The sequence below is a fragment of the Tachyglossus aculeatus genome, chromosome 8 (genome assembly GCF_015852505.1).
Source record: "Tachyglossus aculeatus isolate mTacAcu1 chromosome 8, mTacAcu1.pri, whole genome shotgun sequence".
Taxonomy (NCBI): domain Eukaryota; kingdom Metazoa; phylum Chordata; class Mammalia; order Monotremata; family Tachyglossidae; genus Tachyglossus; species Tachyglossus aculeatus.
The window spans coordinates 21478399-21502511 of record NC_052073.1 but is presented as its reverse complement, the minus strand read 5'-3'; the positions used below and the strand labels follow the sequence as shown (position 1 = coordinate 21502511).

Here is a 24113-nt window from a genome sequence, read left to right as displayed (position 1 = left end):
AAGTATCCATATGCTCAGGTTACATGGAAATGCTGATGTGGCAGTAGTTGGGTGGATTAGAGTGTGGAGATGGAAGATTAATCAGGCAGAGCTTCTTGGAGAAGTGTGATTTTGAAAGGGCTTTGAAGATGGGGGAGAGCAAGTGTCCTGCCAGATTTGGAGAGGGAGGGAGTCCTAGGGAGGATGGAGGGCATGGATTGGAGGCTGACAGAGTAGATATATCTTCTAAAAAAAGCTATATCTGGGATGTTTGAAAATAAGTAACTCTCTTTCCCAGCAATAGTTAGGTTCCAAGTGATCTTGTTCCTTCTTTTCATCTCTACTTACCCTTGTAAATAAATGGCTTCCTAGGTGCTCAGGTTGCATAAGGGTTGGTCCAATAGAAATTTTATTAAGGTTTCTTTATACCAAGGTTTACAGGGATCTCTATCAGCTCTAATGGGACAGGATTAATGGGTATGGATGACTGTGAAGGCGAGTTTTTGAGAAACATTTTAGAAAGTGCTGAGAAAATGAATGAAACAGGGAGATGAATCTTTCCCTTTTTTCTCTTGCTGATCCAGATATCCACCATGGAAAAGAATCTGAAGAACATTGAAGAAGAAAACAAAATCATAGAGGAGCAGAATGAAGCTCTGTTCTTGGAACTCTCGGGTTTGAGCCAGGCGTTAATCCAAAGTCTTGCCAATATTCGCCTTCCACATATGGTAGGAGATGCAACAGAATCATGGAGAGGTTTCGTGATCGATGCAAACAATATTCACAAAGTGTTTTCCATATAATGTAAACACAGGAAAAGTAGCCACTGACTGCCATCTTCTAGACTGTGAGCCCACTGTTGGGTAGGGAACATCTCTATATGTTGCTAACTTGTACGTCCCAAGCACTTAGTACAGTGCTCTGCACATAGTAAGCGCTCAATAAATACAATTGAATGTCTCCTCCTGAGACTCATATTTTTCCTTCATGGCGACCCATGTTCCTCTGGAGCATATCTTCCATCTTCTGTCATCTCTGCTAATATTTTCCTTGTTATCCAAGGTTGTCTCTCAATATAGCAAGTGGTTGAAATCTGAAAAACATAACTTAGTCAAGAGCACATGGTTCCTTTTAGGCTGAGGCAACCCAAGTTGCGATGAAGAGGGATTCAGATTTCAACATCAGGAAGGTCCTAAAGTAGCAATATAATGCAGGGAGTGACAATTCAATCCTGAATAGGTTGCAGCCAAAGAATAGCCGTCTTTATAAACAGAGTGTACTTTGCTTAATTTAACAAGCCCAACAGCCAAGAGCATGTTGCCATAGTGTTTCCACAAAATGAAAAGACGGCATTAGAATAGGTAAACTGAAGAGGCTGTTAACTTCCTTCTCTTCAGTTCCAGGAAATTAATTATTATTGTCTCAGATCCATGGAGGTGGGCGGAAGAGAGAACAGGGTATTGTCTTTAGCCAGATCCTGTTTGCTTCCAAAACATTCCGTGTGATTGAGTCTTTGATTTCCCTTCCATCATTCTTATTCTATTCATCTGTATTTAAATGGTATTCAAAATGCCACTGCGTCCTGCAGTATTGCGGAGATGAAAGAAAAAACCCCAACAAAAACCTCCTAATAACTGTGGTTTTCTTTTGTCTTGGGTTCAGGAGCCAATCAGCGAACAGAATTTCGACGCTTACGTTAATACCCTTACTGACATGTACACCAACCAGGAGTGCTACCAGAATCCTGAGAACAAAGACCTGCTGGAGAGTATCAAGCAAGCTGTCAAGGGAATCCAGGTTTAGTGCGGCAGGAAAACTAGATACAAAGCAAAATTTTACAAACTGTTAGAAGATGGAAACCTTCACTCCGAGTATTCAGGGGGACAAGTTGCGCAACTTGTTAAATGAATGAAAAAGGACCAAATTGTAACCGAGAGGCCATTTACAAGAAGCGGGACTGAATCAAACTCAATTTTAGCGTTTACCTACCTTGATCTTCTTGTAAATGGTGGTGGTGGTGATGATGGTGGTTTCTCGTTCACGGTGTCACACTAGCCACTACTAGCTAGCAATCAAGGGTGGCTGTAGAAGTTGAGGATCCTTATGGTGGCCAGGTTTTCAGGGCCTGGTAGGAGGAAATGAGGGGAGGCACCTTGGTAAGGGAAGGGCAAAGGAGACAAGGGAATGTGGCCAAATTCGTCAAAGGGATGGAGGCCTAGAAGAACTGGGTTGAACCTTCCTAAAGGATATGGCTGACAGACTCACGATGTCTCCGACTGTCCATCCACATCAGTTACTCACACATGGTCTGCTGTGTATTACTGTAAGCAAGAAGCTGCGGCTGCAGGCTACCTTTAAATCTGAACCTATATACTAGGTCTCTTACCCTAAGGTGTTCAGATAGCCACTGGGTGGGGAACTTTTAAGTATTAAGAAGTTGTTTATTTTTATTTTCTGAATGAAATCTGAAGAGCAGTTCTGACTCTCCAGTGGAAAGCTCAAAGGAAAAAGGTTCTCAGGGAAGCTATTGGAGTTTGCAACTACAGTATTCCTTTGTCTGTCTTAAATATGAGAATAGCTATTATGAATAGACCGATCCCAGATATTTCATACAGAACCCTAAATGTGTCAGGGTCTGGTGTCTATGCTCTTTGGGAGTCTACTTCCTGAGAGTTCTGGTTCTTTTCTGTTATCACAGCCATTAGTACTTCCATGGGGCATAACACTGGTGGGAAAATCGAGTTTCTGTGCCAGAGAAACATTTTAAAAATGGTTTAAGATACAACAAAATCAGTGAAGGCATGAAGTCCAACAGAGAACTCTGGTGGACCTGGGTCTATTGGTAACAATTTGTGTATAGGGGTTTGGGGGAGTTTCCTCCTTTGTTTTTATTATTTTAATCAAGATTATCAGGACTGAACAAAGCACCATTCCACAGAGAAAGGTTTGGGTGTGGATTTTCCAAAGAATCATTTTTGTTGACTACTACATGTCTATAGCCCGCTGTGCACTTAAAGAATTAAAACCACACAAAAATGCCCCTAATGCATTCATCTCTAGTTCCATTATATATATATAATATATATATGTGTGTGTGTGTCTATGTGTATACATATGTTATATACACACACACACACACACACACACACACTATACTATATATATGTATACTATATATAGTATAACTCTGTCCCTCAAAGTGTGGATGGATGGGAGGAGTTGTGGAACTTTGAGTCTGTAAAAAAATCCAATGGATACTGGTCCAGAGCTCACCATGCTACAGAACCTGAAGGCTTACATGATCAATTCTATTTTCACAAGCCTTACCTCTATTTTAAGAAACCAATGTCCATCTGCTCAGACCCTCTTGGTGGGGAACAATATAGAGCCCTAAAGTACCCCTGTCCAACTTGGCAAGGCCCATGCCCTGCCTTTCAAGTGGAGTCTACCAACCACAATTGCCAGCAAACGCAGGAGATGAGACCGGAATTGTCTGGGATTATTGCCATTACGTCACTGGAAGCGATGGCGGTGGATGGGGGAGAGATGAGACTTGAATAATTCATTTCAGAGTATGGCATCATTAAGACTTCACCTCTTTCAGAACCCATTCAAAGTGCAAAAAAGAAAAAAGAAAGCATTTTAATTCAGTGTGTTAAAAACACAACCTTTTTACCCTGTAAATAGAGTCCAAATTGATTGTGACTGCAATTCAGAGTTAGTATTTAAAAGTAGAGAAATTGCACTTCCTGGAAGAAAAAAAAGTAGGTAGTTTAATTATCCTGTAAATTATTTAATTTTGGCAAGATGTATGTAATTTATATTCACAACCCCTTATGTTTACCGTTGCTATTTATTTCACCTTTTTATTTATTAATTTTATACTTGTTTTAAACTGGACACCACACAAGGGTACCATGAAAAGGGAATAAATGGAAACAAAGCAAAAAGAAAACCTTTTGACCACGAAAGTTCACAAAAAATAAAAAAATAAAGAAATCTAGATATGACTCTTACTTGTAATTTTGATGAAACCAAGTTATTTTTTATATATTTTGTTATTTATTCTTTTAACGATGGGGATTTTTTTAAAGATATTTTGTACCTGAGGAGTTTTGATAATTTTTTGTTTGTTTTTTTGAGAGGGTGGGGGGAGGGAGAGAGAGAGAGACTTTTTTTAGTTTTCCTTTCCCTTTTTGTTCATATTGTTTCAGGCACTGACAATAGTAAATGAGAATTCTGTATTTATTATTTATTTAATATTTAAGTCAGATGAACTGTGCTCTGGTTGTATATTTATTTTGTCATGTTTGTGTGTCGGTTATGTGATGACTGAGTAATTGTTTATGTGAAGGAATACTGTTAATATTTAAATAATAAACAGTCACATTGAAAGTTATGGCAGGCTACCTGTTATTCTGTGAAAATTAATACTGTGATCCTCTTTCCTCAGGAAATGTATTAAGCAGACAGGACTTCATGATGTATTTGCAGGGTTATTTCCTAATAAAAGCCCAGTTCTGTTTGTGATTTTAGTCCCCATGGTCTTTTTTATAGGTAAATTAACATCCCTGATGCTGACCACCTTATTTCTTTTCTTTAGCTGCAAAAAAGATCTTTTGCCGAGAAGCAAACCTTTGAAGAGCCGTACCAGGTCTGGAGCATCGGTGCCTATGATCCACACAAGCAAGGACCTACTTTGATGTTTGGGAAAAGCAGCTGATTTTTCCTATTCTTTTCACTCCTAAAACATGGCTCTGTCTCATCTTACTCTCTCCTACCATTGCCAGTTTGCTTCAGAATTTGTTGGGTAATTTTTTCTGTTAGACTAATGAGAGTATTCGTCCTCCAAAGATCTCAAGCACAGACTCCAAAGTCCAATATCAAATCTGCTAAAGACAGAAAAACCTAGCCCTTACTCCTGCAGGTGGGCACCCTGGTTGGCTAAATCAATTCTCTGGGGCAGCAGGAACCCCTCCTGGCTTCTTCAATCTATCAATTAGTGGTATTTATGAGCACTTAGTATGTGCAGAGCACTGTTCTAACCATTTGGGAGAGTACAATACAACAGAATTAGCAGATACATTCCCTGCCCAGAATGAGCTTGCAGTCTAGAAGTGTAGACAGAAATGAATTTAAAGATATGTACATAAGTGCTATGGAGTTGGGGCAAATATCAAATGTCCCAAAGTAACAGATCCGGGTGCACAGGTGACACGAAGGGAGAGCAAGCTAAGGAAAGGAGGACTTAATCAGGGAAGGCATCATGGAGAAAACATGACCTTAATTGTGTCTGAAGGTAGAGAGAGTGGTGGTCTGGCATATACGAAGTGGAAGGGAGTTCCAAGCCAGGAGCAGGATGTGGGAAAGGAGTCAATGGTAAGATAGATGAGATCGAGTCACAGTAAGTAAGCTGGCACCAGAGGAGCAGAGTATTCATTCATTCATTCATTCATTCAATCATATTTATTGAGCGCTTACTGTGTGCAGAGCACTGTACTCTGAACTCAGGAAGTACAAGTCAGCAACGCTTAGAGATGGTCCCTACCCAGTATGTGGGCTGAGCTTTGTAGATTAGTGAGGTGAAGTAGGATGGGGTGAGCTGATTGTTTTAAAGCTGATGGTAAGAAGTTTCTGTTTGATGTGGAGGTGGATGGGTGGCCATTGGAGGTTCTTGAGGAGTGGGAAGACGTGAACTGGAATCTTCTTCTCTGGAATCTTGATTGTGGATGAGTGAGTAAGGCTAAAGCGACCCAAACTTGTATTGACTCACCTTTATACCCTCTCTCCAACTGAAACCACTGAGTCTCTCTCCTCCAAAGGATCACAGGGCTGGAAAATTTACAATTTTAGCCAAATGCTAAAAAGGAACAAAAACCATGCAGCCTAGAAGCCAGGTGGCAAACTTTTGGAGTGAGTTGTCTACACTTGCTGACTCAAATTCCTCTCCTCTAACTTTCTTCTGGATCCCCTCCAATCTGGCTTCTGCATCCTCCACTCCACTGAAACCACCCTCTCAAAGGTCAACAATGACCTCCTTTTTGCCAAATCCAACTGCTCCTACTCCATCCTAATCTTCCTCAACATCTCAGCTGCCTTTGACACTGTGGACCATCCCTTTCTCCTCAACACGTTATCCAACCTCGGCTTCACTGACTCTGTCTCCTCTTGGTTCTCCTCTTATCTTTCTAGCAGTTCATTCTCAGTCTCCTTTGCAAGCTCCTCATCTCCCTCCCATCCCCTAACTGTGGAGATCCCTCAAGGGTCAGTACTTGGTCCCCTTCTATTCTCCATCTACACTCACTCCCTTGGAGAACTCATTTACTCCCAAGGCTTCAACTATCATCTCCATGTGGATGACACCCAAATCTGTATCTCCTCCTCCATTCTCTCTCCCTCCCTCCAGGCTCATATCTCCACCTGTTTTCAGGACATCTCTACTTGGATGTGCTCCCACCACCTAAAACTCAACATGTCCGAAACAGAGCTCCTTATCTTCCCTCCCACACCCTGTCCTCTCCCTGACTTTCCCATCACTGTGGACGACACGGTCGTTCTTCTTTTCTCACAGGCCTGCAACCTTGATGTCATCCTTGACTCCACTCTCTAATTCACCCCACATATCCAATCCATTAACAAAGCCTGACAGTCTCACCTTCACAACATTGCCAAGATCTGCCCTTTCCTCTCCAACCAAACCTCTACCACCTTAATACAATCACTCATGCTATCCCAACTGGATTACCGCATCAGCCTCCTTTCTAACCTTCCAACCTCCTGTCTCTCCCAAATTCAGTCCATATTTCACTCTGCTTCCCAGATGATTTTTCTACAGAAACTTTCTGGGCATGTCACCACCCCCTCCTCAAAAATCTCCAGTGGCAGCCTGTCAACCTCCGTATCAAACAAAAACTCTTCACTATTGGCTTCAAAGCTTTCCATCACCTTGACCCTTCTTACTTCACCTCCCTTCTCTCCTTCTACAGCCCAGCCCACACACTCTGCTCCTCTGGTGCTAACCTTCTTACTGTGCCTCATTCTTGCCTGTTGTGCCGTCAACCCCTGGCCCACGTTCTACCTCTGGCCTGGAACTCCCTCCCTCCTCAAATCCACCAATCACTCCTCCCCCCCTTCAAAGCCCCACTGAAAGCTCACCTCCTCCAAGAGGTCTTCCCAGACTAAGCCCTCCTTTTCCTCAGCTTCCCCTCCTCTCCACATCGCCTCGACTTACTCCCTTTTCTCTACCCCCCAACTCCCAGTCCCACAGCACTTGTGTATATATGTGCATATCTATAATTCTATTTATTTATAGTGATGCCTGGTTACTTGTTTTGATGTCTGTCTCCCCCCTTCTAAACTGTAAGCCTGGTGTGCGCAGGGGTTGTCTCTCTTTATTGTACTTTCCAAACCCTTAGTACAGTGCTCTGAACACAGTAAGTACTCAATGAACATGATCAAATTAATGAATGAATGAACTGAGGTCTTGGGGCCTATGAGAAAAAAACAGAAAATGGGTACTAGATAACACTCCATTTTCAGTGAGAATGGAACAAAATGAAATGGACTAAACCTTCATCAGGAAGGATTTAGGGTATATTATGTAGAAGAACTTCCTGTCCATTAAAGTTTCTGAGGGAACTGGGCCTTGGTCTCATGGGAGGTTTTTAAAAACAGGATAGAATTTGCTGCTTAGGATGATTTATATTCTGTTAGACCTGGCCAGATATTTCTGTGTCCAAGACAAGCTTCCTCCAGCAGCATCTAGGTCTCTTGACTCTATGCAACTTCCTCTATGTCTTCCCTATTCCTTTCTCTCCAAGCTGCTTTATGCATTCCCTCCTGAGCTTCCCTCAGACTGCTGGCCTTTCCCTCCCTGTCCTCTGTCCCCTGTCCCTTGCCCCCTCACAGTGGTCAGTCAGTCAATCATATTTATTGAGTGCTCACTGTGTGCAGAACACTCTACTAAGTGCTTGGGAGAGTTGCAATATAACAATATAACAGATGCATTCCCCTCCCACAAAGAGTGCCACTTGTCTGCTGTGTGACCTTGGGCAAATCACTTAACTTCTCTGGGCCTAAGTTCCCTCATTTGTAAAATGGGGATTGAGACGGTAAGCCTTATGTGGGACAGGGACTGGGTGCAACCTAATCAGAGGCAGCATTGGCTTAGTGGAAAGAACACAGGCCTGGGAGTTAGAGGACGTGGGTTCTAATCCCACCTCGGCCACTTGCCTGCTGTGTGACCTTGGGCAAGCCACTTAACTTCTCTGTGCCTCAATTACCTCATCTGGCAAATGGGGGTTAAGACTCCCTATGGGAGACAACCTGATTACCTTGTATCTACCCCAGCGCTTAGAACAGTACTTGGCACATAAGCACTTAAATACCATTATAATTATTATTATCTATACCAGGGCTTAGAACAGTGCTTGGCACATAGTAAGTGCTTAAGCAAATACTATTATTATGATTATTATTATTATTGCAGTCTAGGCAAGAGCAGATTGCATTATACCTGGGAGTCTGGAGCCAGATTGAATGATCCCGCAAAGTCTCTTCCAGTCCTGAGCTACAAGTCACTGAGCATTGGTTGGGAGCATTAGGGGCCTAGCAGAGATGTGCAATGCTGACATCTGTTTTAGCCCATCTGAGGGTCCCTTCTGCATCGTCTGTGCACTTGGATCCGTGACTTTTGGATATTTGATATTTGTCCCAACTGCACAGCACTTATGTACATATCTTAAAATTATTTATTGTAAATCATTTATTGTAAATTACTCATTAATAATAATAGTAATTATGGTATTTGTTAAGTGCTTACTATACGCCAAGCACTGTTCTAAGCGCTGGGGTAGATACAGGCTAGTCAGGTTGTCTCACATAGGGCTCGCAGTCTTAACTCCCATTTTCCAGATGAGGTAACTGAGGCACAGAGAAGTTAAGTGGCTTGCCCAAGGTCACACAGCAGGCAAGTGGCCGAGGCGGGATTAGAACCCACGTCCTCTGAGTCCCAAGTCCATGCTCTTTCCACTAAGCCACACTGCATCTGAGGGACTGGATCGGGACTGTACTGTCTGCTGGTACAGGGGACTGATTAGCAGAGTACAGCGGGTTCTCAGCCTTCACAGTAAAGCTTCTAGTAATTCAACGTGACAAGTGACTGGATGGAAACGATGGGATGAAAAATGTTATTTCCAAAGCTCTCTGTTCTTTCCCATTGAAATCCCAATGGGACCACTCAAGGCCAAATTTGCAGGAGGCAGCCACTGGTCACTCTTCCCGATCCTATCTTCGAGTCCTCTTTGGGGAAACAACAACCTAAAGACAAATATTTGGGAGCACTACTCCCTGGATTTCTGGCAACTCTGCATGGAAGTCCTATTCACTGTTGATATTCGACTAGTTAAAACCAGCTACAAAAATAAGCACGCACCCACATGCCCAGAGCCTAAAAGAAATCAGTCAGGGGTCCTATCTTTAATATACTCTGCTTCTACTTTCTCTCACCTCTGTATTAGGTCCTTATGGGTTTCTGTGCTTGGAGGACAGAGGGACCCTGAGGGCATTTGCTGCAGTCAGATGTTTCTGGCTCTTAGACATATGAGCTGGGAATAGTAACAGAAGTGCAAGTGTTAGAAAGGGAAGGAGGTGACATTGGTAAATGGGGGAGGTGGGGAAAAAAAATCTAATTTTGCAGATTGAATAGGATTTCTGTGGCTGGTTGATTTGGAGGCATTTTTGCCAGCACTGCTATTTCCCAAATGCTGCTGCAGATTGACTTAAAAACTAAAAGCCCAGTAGATTGAGACCAGTGTCTAGAACTTCAGCCCCCTCCAAAATATCTGGCCACTGAAAAATGTATGCTCCTACTATTTCAGGAGGGAGCCCAACTGTGCTCTGAAATTTCCTTTGGATTATCAGTAAAAAAGGCCAACGATCAGAGAGACCTTGTCATTCTTATGCTAATCGAACAACCAGCTCACTGCCCTGTCCTCACTCAATGAATAGATCTTGAAGATAATGATGATTGATGATAAAAAATTTTTAATAATAATTTGAACAATATGGTATATTTATTTTTCTTTAGATGAAAAGAAACCCAAAATACTATTGAACAGACTCGGTTCTGAAGCATTCAGCATTGGCATTCCAAGAGCAACACCTATGTTTTCCTGCCACAGATCATGGCCCACAGAGCTTATTTTTCTTCCATTACAGAAAACGATCTTCACCAGGTATTTGACAACCGGAATTCAACTACAAAGGGACTTCATCCTGCCTAGACAATCATGGCCAATTCTTGATCAGAGCTCTTTTCCGATAGTACATAAAATAGCAATTCTTCTGTGAGGAAACTTAAACCATTTCTTAACTAGCAATTCTGAAAAATATCCAGCTCAATATATGAAGGGGGAGAAGCATTTCATGCCATCCTGTTTCTAATTGTCCGTTTCTAACCACACAAACAACTCACTAGTAAAAAAAAAGGGGGCTTGGAGGTTGAAAGGGACAAAGACATTTGAAAATGCATCTCATTAAGGGGAATGTTGAAAGCTTCACTGCACGTGCATTCATGCTGACATTGCATAATAAATGCATGTTTGATATGGTGGACTTGCCCTAGAAAGAGCCATGCTGAGAGCAAAGGAAGGAGAAGCGGGGAGAAGCAGCCATACCCCACCAGCCCGCCCAGGAACTGGGGAAGCAGGGGAAGTCACAAGATCATTGTCTGGGTCAGTACTAACACTTAAAGGAAACAACTTACCTTAGGTCAGCAGAATTCCCTTGTAATGCTCCCCGTTATATAACGTAGACTGAGCCCAGTTGAAAGACATATCGCACTCACCAGGAACTGCTTCAAAAGGTTCCACGGGGCACAATAGACTGTTACTCTTCATCTTGGTTTCTCATTCAGGGGGTCAGAACTCCCAGGGGATTGTAGGAGAGTTCCAAGAGGGTCATAGAGACTGGAGATGCAGAGCTTTGAACTGTTTTCTGGCTGGCAGCATCAAAGTGTAAACTGTATTAAGGGACTGAGCTGGCCTCCTCCGCCTTCTGGGCCTTCCCTCTCATTCTCTTCCAGCCGTTAACGTCGACTGAATTTCCGAGAGGGTGACAGGCAGCTGACCTCTTTGTTTGGTTTTGTTTTTCTAAGGAGGCGATGTAGGGCTCTTAAAGAGAGTACAGTTTGAAAAAGTTTGAGAAACACGGCCGTACCTTAGGTTGTCATATGGTAGCGTGTTTCAGGGACCACCCTCAAAATAAAAATCTCTCACACTGACACAGTGAATACTCAGAGGTCAATTGAACCGTATTCTTGGAGATGCTACCGAAATGCAAATCCCTACGATTGGCCAGGGAAAAGCAAAGGAGACATGTATTGCTCTGGGTTATTGCTGTTTATCAGATTGCAGGTAGTAGCTGTGTGTGTGTGGGGGGGGGGGGGCACATGCATGTATATATGTGCATGCTTGTGTTTGTGTGGGTGAAATGTTGCTGTTTCCAATTTGGGGCTCTAATTCCACTCAACAAGTCTCCTCCTTCTTGTCCAGAGGCATAAGTTCTGGGACATCAAGCAGGGATGAGTAGAAGTGTGACATGGTGACAACAAGAACCCTTTGCAATGAAGGAAAGGGGAGCAGTCTATTGGAAAGAGCACAGGACTGGAAGTAAGGGGGCCTGGTTTCTGAACCCAGATTTGCCACTTCTCTACTGTGTAACCTTGGTCAAGTCACTTTGCTTTTCTGTGCCCTAGTTTCCTTATCTGTAGAATGGGAGTTAAATACCTATTCTCCACCCCGCTACCCTCATCCTTAGACCGTAAATCCCGTGTGGGACAGGGAATGGATCCACTCTGATTATCTCGTACGTGCTTGGCACTTGGTAAGCATTTCATAAATAACACTATTAGTATAAGAAAATTCTTAGGCAGGGGAAAGACACATTCTTTAAATGCTAGTAAAGGTCTCAGCACAGTTTCTAAAGCCATTTTCAGTCACTTGCTGAGTAATGACTAAATAATACAATGGACCTTGGAGAATAATGAGATTTACAGTAATGGGTGCTAAAAGGGGCTTAGAATTCAGTCCCTCCTCCTCCTATTTTCCCACCTGGAAAACCTCACACCACACTGCACATTGAAAATATGGGTGACAGGGGACCATTTATGAGCCCTCTCACCATGAGTGGAAGGTAAAACTCCATCCATTTCACCTGGCCCCTGTCTCCATTGGTCATCCACCTGACATTTTCCCCACCAGGGCTACATTAAACTCTGTTCATTGTGCGGGATTAGCTGCAGCTGGTGAAACTTAGGCCAACCTCAAGAACAGCAAATCTTTCAGGAAAGGACAGCAGGACTGTCACGCACCATTCAAGCCTTGTTCTTGGTGGAATTATTAACCTCCTGGTTTATGTCAGATCCCACTCCTTAGTTTTGGTTATTCCCCGGGGACTCCGGCAGCCTTGATCCAAACATTGTCAGGCTTAATGTTCTTGGAATAGGGGGGCCTAGGCCTGTCTCTGGGCTGAGGGTTTATTTGCCCCCTTGTCCGTCCCCCCTCGCCCCTCCCCTCAGAGGCGGTATGCTCTGGAGATGTCAGATGTATTTAAAAGTGAAAGGCCAGGGGTTGATAAGAAGACTGGAATGTGCAGCCCAAGGCTTCCAGCCACTGAGAATGAGAGCACAAAATGGAACATTACCTAGAGCCATTACAGGAGACAGCAGCAACTGTCAGACATATAGGAAACAGCCTGTCTGCCAGCCTCCATCCCAACCCCCTTCAGCTGGTAGTTTAGAAGCTACGCGAAGAAATTTGTGTGCTCTCTGACTGAGAGAGGATGGGTCAGAAAAGGCTCAAAGAAAGTCTTAGTCTGGACTGCTTGTGGGCTTTATGGCTATTCAGGGCCACTCAATGCAATGATGCGTGAGAGAAGGAGGGAAGGGAGAGATCGGCATTCAGGTAGGTCCCTGGGTCCAACAGTGGCTGTGGATGCAATCTCGGGTGGGATCAGTCAGTTAATCGTATTTATTGAGTACTTACTGTGTGCAGAGCACTGTGCTAAGCTCTGGGGAGAGTTCAACATAATATAACAGACACATTCCCTGCCCACAATGAACTTACAGTCTGGAGGCTGAGACAGACATTAATATAAACAAATAAAAGTACAGATATGTACATGAGTTCTGTGGGACTGGTAGGGGGGATGAATAAAGATAGAAAGTCAAGGCAATGCTGAAGGGAGTGGGAGAAGAGGAAAGGAGGGCTTTGTCAGGGAAGATCTTTGGGAGGTTTTGAAGATGGGGAGAGTAATTGTCTGTCTGGCATTCCAGGCCAGAGACAGTATGAAGTGGAGAGGTCAGGAGACTCCACTAGAGAGAATACCCTGAAAGTCTCATAAGGGGCGAAGACCTTCTGCTCTATAAACCATGGATGACTGGGGGTGTTTGGCGATCAATCAATCAATTAATCAATGATATTAATTGAATGTTTACTGTGTGCAAGCACTGGACTAAGCTCTTGGGAGAGAACAGTATTACAGAGTCGGTAGACACATTCCCTGCCTAAAACCAGCAGCTAAAAACCAGGAGATATTCCCTTCACCATAATCATAATAACTGTGTTATTTGGTAAGGGCTTACTGTACACATGCGCAGGCACACATACATCTCTTCATTTGCATTTCAACAGTGGGTAAAGTATTTCCTTATGTCATTCATCCAAAATCTTCAGATAAAAAGCATTTTTGCTTTGATAATGCCAGATTAGCTTTGTGTTAACCTGGCATGTATTTACATAAAGGAGAGCTCCCATTCCCCCACCTCCTAGTAGGTTTGACTCCACACATTCCGTATATGAGAGCCCTTGGATAATAGGGGCTCCACTCTGTAGGGAAGTTAGGAACTCCAGCATCATCCTCTTCTGGCTCTAGTAACTTTCCAAGGGTCCCCTTCCTTTTCCTATGAATTCCTGCTTCATCCCCTTTGGCCGGAGTAGGCGAGCCATCTGCTGGCTGCATCAGGCATGAGAGGCTCCCTCTTCAATATCTCCACCTTCCTTGGAGAAAAGGGAGAGCAAAAGTTCCAAAGGGCCTCTGGTCATCTTTAATAATAATAATAATAGCATTTGTTAAGCACTTACTATGTGCAAAGCACTGTTCTAAGCACTGGGGAGGATACAAGGTGATCAGATTGTCCCAAGTGGTGCACACAGTCTTCATCCCCATTTTACAGATGAGGTAACAGTGGCACAGAGAAGTTAAATGACTTGCCTAAAATCACACGGCTGACAGTTGGCAGAGTCAGGATTTGAACCCACGACCACCGACTCCAAAGCCCAGGCTCTTTCCACTGAGCCACGCTGCTTCTCTTATATACAAAATTGCCGTGGAGCAGGGAGAGGGGGTTAGAGCACAGGGAGTGAGTCGGGGCAACGCTGAGGAAGAAGGGGGCTTAGTCTGAAAAGGCCTCTTGGAGGAGGCGAGCCTTCAGTAGAGATTTGAAGGTGGGGGAATCATTTATAGTCATCTACAATCATAAACAAACGCACATACCCCCCCCCCACACACACACATCATCAGAAACTGCTGTTCTCCCATTCCTTCTTGCTATCGCCATTATTCCATTTTCACTTTTTTTACCATCCTATTCTCACTCTCAAAGGGTCTTTGGAAGGCCAAATGACTCGACTTGGATTAGCATATTTTGGACACATAATCAGGAGGACTAATTCTGTGGAGAAGACACTAATGCTAAGAAAAGTCCAGGGAAAACATGGAAGAGGCAGACCAGCAGCTCGATGGATAGAGACCATAAATGCAATACTGGAAGAACTATTGGAAAGGTTGTGGATTGTGGCAGAGGATAGGACATTCTGGAGAAAGTATATCCATGGAGTTGATATGAATTGGAAATGACTCGACAGCACTTAATAATAATAAATTCTCACTTTCCCACCCTTACAATCTATACACTCCTCTCTCTTCCCCGGCACATAACAATAATAATGATGGCATTTGTTAAGCACTTATTATGTGCCAAGCACTGTTCTAAGTGCTGGGGTAGATACAAGGTCATCAGGTTGTCCCACGTGGGGCTCACAGTCTTTATCCCCATTTTACAGATGAGGTAACTCAGGCACAGAGAAGTTGAGTAACTTACCCAAAGTCACACAGCTGACGAGTGGCGGAGCCGGGATTGGAACCGATGACCTCTGTCTCCCAAGCCCGGGCTCTTTCCACTAAACCACGCTACTTCTCATATACAGATAAACAAAGCATACTTCTTAGAGAAGCAGTGTGGCTCCATGGAAAGAGAACGGGCTTTGGAGTCAGAGGTCATGGGTTCAAATCTCGACTTCACCAATTGTCATCTTTGTGACTTTGGGCAAGTCACTTACCTTCTCTGTGCCTCAGTTACCTCATCTGTAAAATGGGGATTAAGAATGTGAGCCCCAGGTGGGACAACCTGATCACCTTGTAACCTCCCCAGCACTTAGAACAGTGTTTTTGCACATAGTAAACGCTTAATAAATGCCATTATTGTTATAAACACAGAGTCACCTATTGCATGGGGCACTTGAAGACATGGAGTAGTATTAACCAGCTGGATAAAGCCAAGACGTGCATTGTAGTAGTAGTTGTAAAGATACTAGTCATTGTTATCGTAATCATTGTTGTCATCATTGTTGTAGTAGTAGTAATATTTAATGAGAAGCCACTGGGTGCAATGTACTGAACTAAGTGCTTGGGAAGTTCAAAGCAAGCAAATGAAACGTCCCCTACCCTCAAGCTGCTTACAGACTAATGGAGGGAGACAGCCATAAAATGATTTACAATCAAAATTTACAAACCCTTGCTTGCAATCTTGCTGTGACATCTGTCATTCTGGTCTTCACTTACCAAACAATCAATAAGTCAGTGGTATCTATTGAACACTTACCGTTCGCTTGAGAAAGTTCAGATCTGTGAGCATGGGACCTGCCTAACTCAGTTTCAGTTTATCCACGGGAACTTCTCTGGGTCATCCCCAGAGTGTGTGTGTGCCAGGAGAGAGTTTCTGCGCCTCTGAAAATTTTTGGAAACATTGTGTGAATGTCTGTTCATGTGTTTGTGGGTGATGGTATTTTTGAGTTTGTGCATGAAAAGATGTGCTCTACAGATGCCTCCAGCTGCCTCTGTTTCCTTCCTCTGGGTCCTGGCTGAGGTTCCCACCCCCAAGCTCCTTACCCTGAGAACTTCTGTCCAGCTCCCCCAGCTACGCCACTCTGTGCCATGTCCGTGAGGAAGAGTGTTGTCTATTATGTCTTAGGCAAGTTATAAATTGACATCTTGATTTGCTTTCCTTGCAAAGTTTTACCAGATATCCTAACAGCCGTTATGGGCTGAAATTAGAATTGGGCAAAGCATCAATATTATAGTTCTCACCAATGCTACTAAACTGTATTAACTGTCCTTCATTATTGTCAAACTAGGCGATTTAAACAGATCCTAAAGATACACATTACCTGCAACAGATCTGTTCGGGGAATCTGATGAAATTGAGTCACCTTTAAATGCGTGTCCCTGTACAAGTCTGTTCCGAGGGTTTTTGGTTATTCTAAACATGATAGGTGATTTCTGTATCAATGTCTAAACAGTCACCCTCCACCCCCACCCCGATCTCTCAGTGGCAACTTTACCACTGAATGATAAAGCCTGAATGGACCGACAAAGATCATCTAGTCCAGCTCCTTGGCTCCAGGCAGGTGAATTTTTAGGACATACTGTTGTCTATTCGCTTCTTAACAGGAATCTCCAAGGACGAAGATTCCATAAACTTGTTCAGTAGCCTAATCCAATGTTTTATAACCCTCACACTCAAGAAATACTTTCTTATGTCCAACTGCACTCTCCTTCACTTTAATTCAATACTCAATCCTCTTTATTTTATTCAATCCTCTGTGGGCATGCCGAGCAACCTGTAGGCATCTGCCTTATAAAAACCCTTCATAAACTTGGAAACAGTTGTTCGGTCATCTCCTGGTCTTCTTTTCTGCAGGCTAAATGATGGCAATTCTCTTAATCTTTCCTTCTGGGACTTCTTTCCCACCTTCGCAATCTTTATTGCTGGTCTCTGGACTCTCCCCAGTCTCCCCACATAATTTGTAAAATGTGCCAATCTAAACTGGACTTGGTACTGTAAAAAGTGCCACACCAATGCCAAATATATTTTTTTTTCCATCACTTGCATGCTGGACTACTACTAAGAGATACCAGGCACAAACATACACATTTTTTTCAAAAGCAAACTCTTCCCCTGTTCTAGTTGGAGTATCCAACCTTCCAACGTAAGTGGTTCTTGTCTTGGTTAACTGTTCTTATTTGATTTTTCTTGTAAAGAAAGAAATGAAACATGTTGAAAGCCTCTACCTTATCATAGTATCTGTCATCAACATTCTATTCGCATCTACCAGGAGGTCAACCTTTTTCGTTTTCATAGGTCACCCTCTTTTGCCTAATGTAATTGAGAAATCGTGTTATCTTTTCTGTCTCAGGCTAGCTGGAACTCCTTTCCAGCTTTGCTAATCTTGTTCCTTTACAGCTGAACAGTTTCTTTAGATGCCTGTATTGATCTGCTCTGCTATCCACTTTCTGTAGCTTTCTGTTTACCCTCCAAGACTCTGTACCATTTTCGTCAACTTGCCATCTATTTGCCCTTCCTGTCTTTCTTATGTGCACTTTCTTACATGCATCAGTGTGGTTCATTCCTACGTCTGCAGAACTGCCAGTTTGAAAACAACTTTCTTGGACCTTTGGGCTTTCCTTTCTCAAGCCTTTCCTAATACTGCCCTAATCCCAGGGCCTCTTTATCAAAGGCCAAACTAGTCAATAGTTCAGTGCCCAATATCCATGGAAGGCATACCAGGGCAATCAGCAAAACCCCATGACCATCAGGCCCCAGTTATAGAGCTCCTACAATATAACAGATTTGGTAGACATAATCCTTGCCCTCAAAGAGTTTGCAATCCAGTGGAACCTCAGCAACATTTTCCCTCTCCTCCTCCTCCTCCGTTCTTGGTCTCCCCTTGCCCTTCTTAAAAATGGCACCAGCAGTGCTGGGGAGAGAAGGGTGCCTGCACATGCATGTTCCGTGGATGACTGGGAGTGGGCAAACAGAGTTCTGGGAAGGACTGAAAGTGGGCACATTCAGTTCTGAAAAATCCTGATTCTGTTTCTGGTTGCTTATGTGCTGGTCTTCTTAAAGGACTGAGCTGTGAACTGATATGAGGCGATAGTACATTGGTTAAAGTCCCCATTAGCAAAGTGTGGCAAGGAACGGAGACCAATATCTGCACTAGGCCAAGTCTTCTGGGAAATCCTAGTAAGCCAGGAAGTTGGTTTCCCAAGCCACTCTTCTCCTTTAGGTCTGCCTGCTCCACCTCCAGGGGTGTGTTAGGTCCAGAGCCCTTGATTCTGCAAAAAAGATGCTGGTTTTTGAAAGGAAAAATTCGAGACGACAGAGCTCATTTTACCTTACAGACCTGAAGAACCTAAACGGAAATTGTCCCTATGCTTTTAGACACATACGAGAATATGAATACCTTGGTTTCTCATTTTGATGCTTCACTTGCCTATGATTTGCCCATAAAAAAATAGAGGATGTAATGGGTCCTATAAATTGGCTGTTTTTAGATGGAAGTATAATTGTTCTAGAGACTCCACACTGCCAAGTGGCTTATTTTTCCAGTATCTGATTATGGCAATAGAGTTAATAGGCGTCCTAGCTTGTCGTTTCTTAACGAATTGAGTGTGTTGTATAATAGAATGGCTAGATTTGTGTTAAATTGTAGCTTTGGGAGTCATCAGTGTGTGATGTTATCTACTCAGAACTGTCTGGTATTATCACAGGCAAGGGAATTGGAATTGGTTTAAGAGGGTATACTGGAAGTTTATAGGTGTGCTTAGGAGTGCTCTAATAGATCCTCAAACATTCTTAGGGAAAGACCTCATAGTAGCCCTGATGCACGTCTTTCTCACTTCAGCTCTGTGGCAGGAATGACTAACTAAATATTCCAAACTCCAAGGTGCATTTGTAAACATTCACATATTAAATGGGTTGGTGGGGAGGGGTGGATAAACGCAAATGGTTCGAGGCAGCAAAACTACCCTTCCCTCCCCCAATCCTTCTGCTAGTGGTATGTGCGACTTGTCAACATTTACTCAGTCTCTCATAGAAGGGAGCAATTTTCACTGAATTAGATGCACTTCTGGCTGTTTCTTTCACACACTGTCAAAAGTGTTTTCTATATCTTTAATTTTGTCACAGCTCTCCCCGGTGAAATTGTCACAATAGCTAAGAGAAACTTTATCGCCTTAAGAGGCACACACCCTCTATAAGAGGGGCCAACTAAGCTGCGCTGCTGCAGAAGGACTTGAGCCCATAAAAATCATTGGTCACACCCATTTGCACATGTAAAACATAATTTGCACATGCAAATTAGAGATCCCATGAACAAATGGGCCTAATTTTCATGCAAATATCAATTGGCATATGCCAATAGAGAATTTGCATCTCCAGTTACCCAGTGTAGACCTCATTTGGGGGCAGGAGACAGCCAGCTTTGAAAAATTCAGATCCTCCCAACACCTCAAAGGGACCCAGTGCTGGGTGAGTTGGGTCAGGACCAGGATACCTGCTGTTTATGTGATACCCTGAGAGATAGAGAGAATAGTAAATGACTTTCACTAGATGGAGTTTTGCCACTTGACAGAAGATGCAGCCCCTCACTTCAAGACCTAAGTGTTACAGTGAGGATGGGTTTTCCCTATGCTGGTGGCCTAGAGTCGCCCAAACAAAGCCCAAAGGGGCAGAACAAAGCCCCCACGGCCCCCATCCTCCCTCCATTTCTTTCTTGACCTGCTTTGCTCCCTTGAGATATTCCCAGAGAGAAGCCACTCTGACAAAGCTCTGGTTTGCACTTGATGAATAATTTGTAGTGAAAGTGCAGCTTGCAAAACAGCCACAAAGAGAAAGTGTTTATGTTCTACTTGATCTGGAGATAATTATTGACTCCGCTTTTATTTCCAAAGTAGGGGAAGGCAGATTGCATTAACAAAGATTGTACATTCACATACAGCTGTTTGAAAATGTTCTACATACAAAGGACTGTGTCCTCATTGTCTGTCTCAGACTTCCACCATGTGGGCAGCCGTAATTTTTGTTTTGGTTGGATATGTGATGTGTTAATATATTCATCTGTTAAGGAGAGAGTAAAGGGAGTGACAGATGGGAACTGAGCAACTGCTTTTATGAGAAAGGTTCAGCACAGCGGGGGGCTGTGGGGGAGGCAGGACGTTTCTATAACCTTTCCAATGCTGCAAGTACGAACGCAAGAAAGACTCTCATCATGAAGCGAATGACCTCATCCCCAAAGTCAGTGATAAATTTTCTTGGCCAGTGGCTTCTTCACTCCACTTTATTGCTGAACAGAACCAAGAAGAGTGGATCTGTCATCCCCGCTTCCAGATTCCTGTCCTTTAATGTCTCTTTAATTGTGTGGTAACTTTGATTCACTTAACCTGGCCTCTGTCGATCTGTTACCCTGAAAGCGTTTTCTTTCGGTATCCCTTGTAGGTTCTACCGGCAAGAGGCAGAATTCAGAAAACTCAGTTTCTCTATAATTCAGTCCCTGTGTAAGCAGATGCTGAAGATGATGATGATGGTAATATTTGTGTAGTGCTATGTGTCATGCACTGGGGTAGATTCAAGGTAATCAGGATGGATCTCACACAGAGTTCATATCCGAATAGGATTTAATCCCATTTTACATATGAGAAAACTGAGTCACAGAGAGGTTAAGTGACTCACGCAAGGTCACCCAGCACCCCCATTTTACATATGGAAAAATTGAGTGACAGAGAGGTTAAGTGACTTACCCAAGGTCACCCAGCACAGCAGGCAAGTGGTAGAGCTGGGGTTGGAGTCCCCTGACTCCTAAGCCCCTGCTCTTTCCTTTAAGACATACTACTTCTCCTGAACTTAGTGCTCTGTAATAATAATAATAATAATAATAATAATAATAATAATAATAATAATAATAATGTTGGTATTTGCTAAGCGCTTACTATGTGCCAAGCATTGTTCTAAGCACTGGGGGGGGGTACAAGGTAATCACGGTTGTCCCACGTGGGGCTCACAATCTTAATTCCCATTTTACAGATGAGGGAACTGAGGCACAGAGAAGTTAAGTGACTTGACCAAAGTCACACAGCTGAGAAGTGGCAGAGCCGGGATTAGAACACACGACCTCTGCCTCCCAAACCCGGGCTTAGGGATTCAAGAAATTATATTCGATTAAAAGACCTAACTACAAATCCAGTACATAAAGGTGACATTCAAACAGCCTCACAATCTGCAAAGGAGGGTGGGGGTAGGGCCTTAAACTGTAGTTCATGGCAAGAGCATGAAGGATGTCCTGTTTCCAGAAGAGAGAGTGAAATGATTAATGTCCATCTTCCCATCTAGACTATAAGTAAGCGCTCAATAAATACAATTGACTGACAAAGGAAGAATAAAGAATTCAGAGAAGAATAAAGGATTCTGAGGTCATTCAATCAATGGTATTTATTGAGTGCTTACTGTGTGCAGAGCACTGTACTTAGCGCTTGGAAGAGTCATCAGAGTCAGTAGACATGTTCTCTGCATGCATCAAGTTTACACTTGAGCGTGGCTCAGTGAAAAGAGCACAGGCTTTGGAGTCAGAGGTCGTGGGTTCAAATCCCGGCTCCGCCACTTGTCAGCTGTGTGACGTTGGGCAAGTCACTTCACTTCTCTGGGCCTCAGTTCCCTCATCTGTAAAATGGGGATGAAGACTGTGAGCCCCTCATGGGACAACCTGATTACCTTGTACCTACCCCAGCGCTTAGAACAGTGCTTTGCACATAGTAAGCGCTTAACAAATATCAACATTATTATTATTATTATTATTATTATTATTACACAGAGGTCCCACTGCCTTACTGTAGCTATAACCTGGAAGTGAAGGTACGCCAGTTTTTCAACCTGCAGGGCACTCTCACAGAAGGGCCAGAAGCTAAGGAATCCTTGAAGGCTCTTTGCTAAAATCAACCAGCTTTCCTACCACCTCTTTAGATCCCTAAGCTCAGCTCCTGAAATTGGTTCAGTTGTCCTACTCTTTCCTCAACTCTGTAGCACAGGTCCAACCTCCTTCCTCTCCATCACTTTTGTTGTGTGTGTGTCTTGATGTCTCTCCGATTTACAGAATATATAATATTTGGGTTATTTATTAATCTCTTATTATGTTGCTGAAAGAAATCCAAGATATTAATAATTGCAATCTTTGTAAAGTGTTTACTTTGAGCCGAGCACTGCACTAAGCACTGGGGCAGATACGAGATAATCAGGACAGACCCAGTCTCTGTCCCACATGGCACTCACAGTCTGAGGCGGGGGGAAAAAATAGGTTTTGAATTCCCATTTTACAGATGAGAAAACTGAAGCACAGAGTAGTTAAGGGATTCCCCCTAGCCTCTAGACTGTAAGTTCATTATGGGCAGGGAATGTGCTTGCCAACTCTTCTGTATTGTACTCAGCCAAGGGCTTAGTACAGTGCTGTGCACATTGTAAGCACTCAATGAATGCCACTGATTAACTTGCCCACAGTTGCACAGCAGTTACGTGGTGGAGACGGGAAAGAACCCAATTCCCCTGATTCCCAGGCCCCTTCTCTTTCCACTAGTCCAGACTGCTAATTAATCCAATCAGATGCTGGTCTTGGGGTTTGATCGAGCCTGAGAACAGATAGTTATTTGTGCTAATTATCACCTGGATGAGCAAACACCTTCGCTTAAAGCAAATACTGGGGAATCTGTTGTCAAAGAAAGAAGTGACCAGATTCTGATACTATCAGCTAGAATGACATCCAGGCTGTCTCTGCCTGTAGAAAAGTCAGATGCTGTGCCATGGATGTCAAGGACCTTCTCCCCTTCCCAACCTACCTTTTAATTCCGAGTTAAACCCTGACAATGACAAGCATTAATAGAATTAGTCCTCCGATTACAAACTGCTCACCAGGGTACTGGGCTGAATGGCAGTTGCTTCCTTCTTATCAGAACCACCTAAAAGACTGTTAATGAAGAGTGGCTGATGTCCCTGAACAAAACACCAAAAGAAAAAGTAATTAAAATTTAAGTCAAAAATGTAATTCATGTAGCAAGCCGAGTTTTAAATAATGCCAAAAAGACTTTTGGACTCTCACAATAGATCCAGCCTCCTGTAACATGGGCCCTGCTTCTGAAAATAGTCTCTTTTTTCCTACCATGCAATCTAAATGTTGAGGGGAAATCATTGTGCTTACTATTTGCCTTCAGAAACGCTCATTTCCCAATTCAAGTGAGAGGAACATAGCTGGTCTCTGCCCGCCAGTTCTGTCCAGGGTGTAGCTGAACAGTATCCACCAAAAAACTCCATGGCACCCACTGAGAGCAATCACTGTCGTTTTCTCCTTTTTTTGAAAAAAAACCCCAAAAACCTGTATCACCACCCTGATTAGCAATGGCATCTCCCCCACAGCTCTTACCCGCTCCTCTACCACTTCGTCTCAATTCACTGAACCAGGATACCTCAACATTCAAAATTGAAAATTAAAATGAAATCCAGAATAAAGGATTAAACTACTGTACACACCAAGCAATCAATAGATACTGTGTGTACTACTACTATTATTCTTTTTTCTGAATTTGGAGGAAACTCCAGGGGAAACCCCAATAAGGGGATAAAACTGGGCTTACATCATTCCAGCATGCTTTTATGTTTCACTTCCCCCCCAAAAAAGGACTATTCTACTGCTACTTATATTGCAAGCATCATTTGTCTCCCTGGTGAGAGAGAGAATACTAGGCTCAGGCTGAAAGGATCATTTTTATTATCTAGTTTATGCTTTAACCCAAACTGAGCAAATGACAAAGGGTTCAGCTGCTAAATAACTTCTCTACAAGCCACAAAAAAGTTAGCCCAATACTGTGACTTTTTAAATCCTCTTATTTATAACAGGATGTTCCTGGGGGTTGATTAAAAAATTGTTGGACTTCATGACGTTATGACACTTTCCTATTTTTATCAGTTAGGAGCTCTC

General features: G+C 43.1%; 1 protein-coding gene across 3 annotated transcripts in view; it reads left to right on the top strand.

The window, feature by feature from the left end:
- The window catches only part of MYT1 (myelin transcription factor 1), a 130220-nt gene extending 127119 nt beyond the window's left edge, over nt 1-3101 (top strand). For all 3 annotated transcript variants that reach the window (XM_038750427.1, XM_038750428.1, XM_038750426.1), the window contains 2 exons: nt 564-707; nt 1642-3101. In XM_038750427.1, coding sequence (XP_038606355.1) covers nt 564-707; nt 1642-1782 — 285 coding nt within the window. In that variant the 3' untranslated portion in view covers nt 1783-3101. The remainder of the gene's footprint in view (nt 1-563; nt 708-1641) is intronic.
- Nucleotides 3102-24113: the final 21012 nt, after the last annotated feature.